Source organism: Somniosus microcephalus, chromosome 5, assembly GCF_052327205.1.
Source record: "Somniosus microcephalus isolate GS21.2 chromosome 5, FLI_Smic_1.0, whole genome shotgun sequence".
NCBI classification, from domain to species: domain Eukaryota; kingdom Metazoa; phylum Chordata; class Chondrichthyes; order Squaliformes; family Somniosidae; genus Somniosus; species Somniosus microcephalus.
Window position 1 is genome coordinate 84,572,671 of NC_140991.1, and position 7,893 is coordinate 84,580,563.

The 7,893-nt window shown below is 47.6% G+C and overlaps 1 protein-coding gene across 1 annotated transcript in view; it reads left to right on the top strand.

Moving 5' to 3' along the window:
• LOC147117171 (uncharacterized) overlaps window positions 1-6,539 on the top strand; it is a 667,391-nt gene extending 660,852 nt beyond the window's left edge. Inside the window, exon 11 of the mRNA XM_085987124.1 lies at window positions 4,779-6,539. Within this exon, the coding sequence (XP_085843250.1) occupies window positions 4,779-4,952 (174 nt within the window). The 3' untranslated portion in view covers window positions 4,953-6,539. The remainder of the gene's footprint in view (window positions 1-4,778) is intronic.
• Window positions 6,540-7,893: the final 1,354 nt, after the last annotated feature.

Here is a 7,893-nt window from a genome sequence, read left to right on the forward strand (position 1 = left end):
TAGAATTAAGTCCGGCGGGGTGAAGTGTACTACCAATTCTGGTAGGTCAGTCTGTCCGGAGGCTTCGTAAGCCTCTCCGATCGCCGCAGCGGTGGTGTTGCCTTATCCGGTGCTGGTGCCTTATCCGGTGTTGATGCTGGTGTTTGCGTGGTCGGCGAGGGCTCGTGGGGTTCCGGCATGCCGTCTACCTGGACTGAGGTTGGGGGGGATGGTGGCGGTGTTTCCGGATCGGCTGAGGGTGCGAGGTCTCGTAGGGAGACAGTGTCCTCCCACCCGTCTGGGTACGCCACGTAGGCGTACTGGGGGTTGGCGTGCAGGAGGTTCACCCTCTCGACCAGGGGGTCCGTTTTATGGGTCCTCACGTGTTTCCGCAGCCAGACCGGCCCCGGGGCGGTCAGCCAGGTTGGTAGAGTGGTTCCCGTAGTCGACTTCCTGGGGAAAACGAACATTCGTTCATGGGGGGTGGTGTTAGTGGCCGTGCAAAGTAATGACCGGATGGAGTGCAGCGCTGTCGGGAGGACTTCTTGCCAGCGGGAGGTTGGGAGGCCCTTAGACTTTAAGGCTAAGAGGACGGCCTTCCATACCGTCGCATTCTCTCTTTCCACCTGACCGTTACCTCTGGGGTTGTAGCTGGTGGTCCTGCTTGCTGCAATACCTCTCTCTAGGAGGAATTGCCGGAGTTCCTCGCTCATGAAGGAGGAGCCCCGGTCGCTGTGTATATAGTTCGGGAACCCGAACAAGGCGAAGAGGGCATTCAGGCACTTAATGACCGTGCTACTGGTCATGTCGGGGCAGGGGAAGGCAAAGGGGAAACGGGAGTACTCATCAACGATGTTGAGGAAGTACACATTACGGTCAGAGGACGGGAGCCCCTTAAAGTCGATGCTCAGGCGCTCGAAGGGGCGGGTGGCCTTGATCAGGCTTGCTCGGTCCGGCCTATAGAAGTGCGGTTTGCACTCCGCACAGGTCTGGCAGTTCCTGGTCATGGTCCTGACCTCCTCGATGGAGTAGGTCAGGTTGCGGGCCTTAATGAAATGGTAGAGTCTGGTGACTCTGGGGTGGCAGAGCTGGTCGTGGAGGGTCTGAAGCCTATCGATATGCGCGCTGGCGCATGTCATTCGTGAAAGGGCATCAGGGGATTCGTTCAGCTTGCCTGGCCGGTACAAGATCTCATAATCGTAGGTGGAGAGCTCGATTCTCCATCTCAAAATCTTGTCATTCTTGATTTTGCCCTTCAGCTTGTTATTAAACATGAAAGCCACCGAACGCTGGTCGGTGAGGAGGGTAAATCGTTTGCCTGCCAGGTAGTGCCTCCAGCGCCATACTGCCTCCACGATCGCCTGGGCCTCTTTCTCGACCGACGAATGTCGGATCTCGGGGCCCTGTAGGGTCCTTGAGAAGAAGGCCACTGGCCTCCCCTCCTGGTTTAGGGTGGCGGCTAAGGCGAAGTCGGATGCGTCGCTCTCCACCTGAAAGGGGATGGACTCGTCCACTGCGTGCATCGTGGCCTTGGCTATGTCTCCCTTAATGAGGGAGAAGGCCGCGCACGCCTCCTCCGTGAGGGGGAAGGAAGTGGCTTTCAGGAGGGGTCTGGCTTTGTCCGCGTAATTGGGTACCCATTGGGCATAGTAGGCGAAAAGCCCCAGGGTTCTCCTAAGTGCTTTAGGGCAGTGGGGGAGGGGTAGCTCCATGAGGGGGCGCATTCTTTCTGGGTCGGGGCCGATGATTCCGTTCTCCACTACGCAGCCGAGGATGGCAAGGCGCGTGGTGTTAAACACGCATTTCTCCTTATTGTAGGTGAGGTTCAGCCGTTGGGCCGTACGGAGGAATTTCTCCAGATTCGCGTCATGTTCCTGCCGGTCGCGGCCGCAGATAGTGACGTTATCTAGGTAGGGGAATGTAGCCTGCAGTTCGTTCTGGTCAACCATCTGGTCCATCTCCCTTTGGAAGACCGAGACCCCATTAGTGACACCGAAGGGGACCCTAAGGAAGTGGTATAGGCGCCCATTCGCCTCGAAGGCGGTATACTGGCGGTCCTCAGGGTGGATAGGGAGTTGGTGGTAGGCCGACTTCAGGTCGATGGTCGAGAATACTTTATACTGTGCAATCTGATTGACCATGTCAGATATGCGGGGGAGGGGGTATGCGTCCAGCTGGGTATATCTGTTTATGGTCTGGCTGTAGTCGATGACCAGGCGGTTTTTATCGCCGGTCTTTACGACTACGACCTGGGCACGCCAGGGGCTGCTGCTCCCCTCGATAATGCCCTCTTTCAGGAGGCGCCGCACCTCAGAGCTAATGAAGGCTCTGTCCCCGGCGCTATACCGCCTGCTCTTGGTAGCGACGGGTTTGCAGTCAGGGGTAAGGTTAGCAAACAGAGAGGGTGGCGGGACCTTGAGGGTGGAGAGGCTGCAGGTGTTACGCGGTGGGCGGTTTAACGTTTGCTGGTTGTTGACTGTGAGTGGGGGGAGGGGTCCACCGTATGCTAGGGTTACGCTTTGGAGGTGGGATTGGAAGTCCAGCCCTAGTAGGACGGCAGCGCAGAGATGGGGGAGGACGAGGAGTTTAAAGTTTTTATACTCCGTGCCCTTAACCGACAGGGTCACGACACAGTAGCCGCTGATGTCCGTGGCGTGGGACCTCGATGCCATCGAGATTTGGCTGCGCGTTGGTAGGACAGAGAGGGAGTAGTGGCTCACCGTGTCTGGGTGGATGAAGCTCTCCGTGCTTCCGCTGTCGAACAGGCAGGTCGTGGCGTGGCCGTTCACTTTGATGTCCATCATTGACTTGGACAGATGGTGCGGGCGGGCTTGGTCCAGGGTGACGGAAGCTAGTGTGTAGCTGAGCGAGTCGTTGTCATCTGCGGGCGAGGCGGTCGGGCGTGGTGAGTAAAATGGCGTCTCCCACGAGGTCGGGCCCCATGAGGCACTATTGGGGTCGGTTGCCTTAATCAAAGATGGCCGCCCCCATGACTCGTGTGGGGATGCTGGCCTCAGTTGCCCTAAACAAAGATGGCCGCCCCCATGACTCATGTGTGGGGATGCTGGCCTCAGTTGCCCTAAACGAAGATGGCCGCCCCCATAGTTCGCATGCGGCACTGCTGGCCTCTGAGGATCCGCTCCTGCAGGCCTTGGAGAAGTGGCCTTTCTTCAGGCAGGTTTTGCATATGGAGTTCTTGGCTGGGCAGCGCGACCTCGGGTGCTTCTCCTGGCCACAAAAAAAACAGCCGGCGGCCCGATCGCGGATGCCCGATGTCGGGGCCGGTGCCGGGGGTGGCGGGGCCGGTCGGGTCCGGGACGCCGACGCAGAGGTAGGTCCCGGGGGCGGCGCTGGGAAGGGTGCTGTGGTAGGGGTCGGGCCCGAGTCCCAGGGTCGCGAGCAGTACCTGGTGAATGCTTCCTGATCTTGGTGGGCCACTTCCAGGGAGATAGCGAGGGCTTCAGCTTTTTCCATGCTGAGGTCTTTAGCTTCCAGCAGTCTTTGCCGTGAGTACTCGGACCGTAGGCCTTTCAGGAATGCGTCGCGGATATTATCTTCAATATTTTCGGCTGCCGACACTGATTTAAAGTCACAGTTCCTGGCGAGTGCATATAGCGCCTGTGAGAATTCGGCTACTGATTCTCCTGGCTGTTGCGGCCGTGATCTTAGGAGGTGCCTAGCGTACATGTAGTTTACCGGGGTCCGGTACTTCTGTTTCAGCAGGTTGATGGCGGTCTCGTAGGTAGTCATGTCCTCGATGAGAGTGTATACTCTCGGGCTCAGTTGTGCCTGCAGGACACTTAGTTTGGATGCCTGAGGGACGCTGGATTCTCTCAGGTATGATTCGAAGCAGACCAGCCAGTGTTTAAAGTCTGCGGCTGAGTTTGCTGCTCGTGGGTTCAGGTCCAGGTACGGCGGTCTGAGGGCTCGCAGCCAAGCTGGCTGGTGTGGCTGTGCTCCTGGGAGCTGCGCTGGTGGCTCCTCCGCCGGTTGTGACTCGTTGTCGGACATCATTAAATTTAGTCAATAAAATTGATATACCTATCAATTCCTCCAATAAAAGGTGAAGAGTTACGAAGGTGACTAAAGGTTTTTATTGACTAAATAACAGAGCCCACTCTCGTGGGTGATCCGATCCAAGCAGGAGGAATACCAGCCAGTCGCTCACCTTTATACCTGGCCTGGTGGGTGGAGCCAAGGCGGAGTCGGCAGTGGTCATCCCAGGTATAGCAGTGTGGCAAGAGGCGACCTCGTACCGTGATACAATAGTGGTCAGTGATACAGTTATAACGAACAGTGGTGAACAGTGCTAACTACTAACAGTGATACGATAGTGAACGTGGTTTACCACACCCAGCCCTGACTCTTTATACCAACTTGCAGCTCTGCCGTCAGTATCTGTAAGGAGAGAAGATAAGTTAACATTTCAGAAGTAGAATAAAACACACATGAAATATCATAACTTGTCTTTTCTCTTTACCGATACTGATTGAGCTGCTGTGTGTTTCCAGCATTTTCAGGCTTGGGCTAATGTAGCCTGTTCATCAGAACTGAATCCTAATGGAGGGCCTACACCCATAATGTTAGCCTAAGATCTCTCTTTACAATTGCTGATGGACTTTTATGCATTTTATTTTGGACAAGATTGCAGTTTATTCTTTGTGAAGGTTTTTCATTTAGGAGAAAATTCAATTTGTGGTAACTTCCAAAATAATGTATGTAATATGCTCTAATGAACTGAATTGTGTGTTGATGAATTGTTAAATATTATCAGTCCTATGTTTCCTTGTGTTTTGTAGCTTTATATGAAGCTCAAATGTGATGATTCCTCAGTGCTGGATCATACAGAACAGCTACTGGCAGAGTTGGGACCTGCTGAAGAATCAGACCTGTCAGATGATGAGAAACTTCCCATTGAGAATATCGAGGATGACTTTGTAGAAAGCAGTGAGGATGAAGAAATAGAGCAATAACTTTGAAATAAATATTTCTCTAATATATCTTTTACCAAAAATGAAAAAAATAACTTTATGTTTCTTAAAGAAGGTGTCTCATTTTATGAGGGGGCGGAAGAGTAGAAAAGGTCTGGGATTGCTTGCAACCACCGAGAACAGTTTCAGCTGTTACCATGGTGACAATCTGTGCATGATGTTGTTCACAACACTGAACTCGGAACAGCTCAGTAAAATTCAAGATACGTGTGAATATGACATAATTTTACAATAAAGATGTTTATTACCTAAAGAAGCAAAATCTTCAAATAAAGAATCTATGAAGATTAAAATCAAGGCAGTCAAAAAATACTCGGCGGACATTCCCCTGCTGACCTAGATGGTGCAAAAGCAGTGTCAACAACATGATTTCATCAATGTTATTACATCTGACACTTGTGTAAGCTAATGACACTGGCTTGCAAACCAGAAGCATGTGATTACAGCGCCTCTTTAAAATGAACTTTTTAAAGTGTTCTGGTGTATTATTTATAATGGATCCTTGATAAAATCATCTTCAAATCAACATTTTTTGGCATGATTGAAACAAAAACTGTCAATCTGGAAATCGGAATTGAAAACAGAAGTTGTTTACAATACACAGCAAGTCCATCAGTGTCTAAAAAAAACCAAAATATAGGTTAAGACTTTGGGTGGAGCTTCTTCATTATTCATCATTTGTGATGGAGTCTCCAACCAAATTGTTAACCTGTCTTTTCTCTCTTCAATGTTGATGGACTTGCAGTGTACTTAAAGTATTTGTTAATTCCTTTGGCACATTGCTTTCAGTTAAACTAAATTATATTTCCTCAAATAAAACAATTCAATAATAAACACATCATTTGTAAGAAAAAACAAGGTCCTTAAATCAAAATCCATCTATTGCTTTCTAATCAGATGATACAGTCTGATATACAAATTAATATCTAATTATTACCTTTGACCAACATTTAGTTCTCAAAACAAGTTGAATAAATTGTGTAAGTAGTTAAATATCATTTAATAAATTTTACCCATTCACCAGAAAAAGGCATCAAACAAAATACCTGCAGAATCTCATGCTGCTGCACATATATTAAGTTCCTGAGATATTTTTGTATACACTCAAACTCAATTAATTACTAGCTTAGATGTGTGGCAATTGCCGTTCTATGGAACTCTGCTTTATCTGACCCAACCTTTCTACATATAACAGGATAACAATGAACTGCCAGGAAACATGTGAAATAAAGACAGGTAATTCTTGGCCACTGTTCATCATTTCTGTCGACCTGGGCTTCAGTGCAGCTTAGTTAAAAATGGTGATGAGCAGACCTTTTGCTGACTAAGAGCAGCTATAGATCGCAAGTAAATTGTCTTCTGCTAAGTTTATCCTCTCTATATTTTGTCCATAGTGCAAAATTCCTCCCAGTTGATTGCTTTAAAAAGGAACCTTCTGGTTATTGTCAAGGAATGAATAACTTTATGTATCCTCTTATCTATATAACTTCAGTTATATACAGGGAGTCTCCCAGTTGGTTTTACTTTTCTTATTGTTGTTTTGAATCTAATAAAAAAATATGAAATGTATTAGGTTTATTTTCATTTCTTCTGAGAGTCTGCAATCTTTAGAAATGTGCAATTTTGAAATTCCATGGTTGGATTCATGAGCTGAGTTCTGAGATAGTAAAATTAAATAAGTCATTTATAATTTGCATTTTGTCCTGAAAGGAAATCATCCTGACTAGATTCGTTTGATTTACATTTGTGTTTATCATTGATGAATAAACATTTGAAGATTGTAGATTGCAAAATGATGTGGACGCGTACTGATATTTATATGCAACCTTTTGTAGATAGAAATAATTTTCATCATCACATAATGAAATTGGGACTACCAATTAAGTGCATTATGTTTGTCTAGAAGATCAGTGTCATTAAATAATATACCTAAATGAAAACTAATCTCTTTGAACCCTATAATTTATGTTGATTATCCTCATTTAAAATGGTAAAAATATCCAACAATCACAAGTAGGTTTGAAGATAAGAAGTAATGAGACACAAGTTAGCTGACTAAAACTTAGAACCAAGCATAATCAAATTTCATGATTATATATTGCTACTTAGAATTTGTGCAATTGGTTAAAACACATGCAGTAATGGGTAACATAAAACTGTTATATAACCTGTTTAATTTTTAAAGTTGGCTGATAAACAAAAGTAGGTATTGAAAAAAGACGTGCTGTATAGAGCATTTACATTTTTTTTGTACCAGGTATTACATTTTTTAATTTAAATTCATTTCAAATCCCAAGAGTACAATTTTTGTTATTACCGAATCAGTCAGCAAAAAACCGACACCACAAGTGCAACAAAGGAAAGAAAGCTCAGCAACATATTTCGAAGCTCAATCTGCTGTGATATCTTATAAACGATGTCACATGAAAGACAACATTTTTCTAATGAAATAATCATCTACAATATTAAAACGGAGTGACTGCTGCCAACGAACCGGAAGCTGCGCAGAAGCGTACTGTGCACCCCAAAAACCAGAAGCCTGATGTTTCTGCTTTTTTACAAACGAGCATGCTAATGAGCTCGCTCCCTTCCCCGCTTCCCAGCTTTTTCACCAGCTCGCTCCCTTCCCTGCTTTCCAGCCTTTTCACCAGCTCACTCCCCAGCTTTTTCACCAGCTCGTTCCCTTCCCAGCCTTTTCACCAGCTCGCTCCCTTCCCCGCTTCCCAGCTTTTTCACCAGCTCGTTCCCTTCCCCGCTTTTTCACCAGCTCGCTCCCTTCCCGGCTTTTTCACCAGCTCGCTCCCTTCCCGGCTTTCCAGCTTTTTCACCAGCTCGTTCCCTTCCCCGCTTTCCAGCTTTTTCACCAGCTCGTTCCCTTCCCGGCTTTTTCACCAGCTCGCTCCCTTCCCAGCTTTTTCACCAG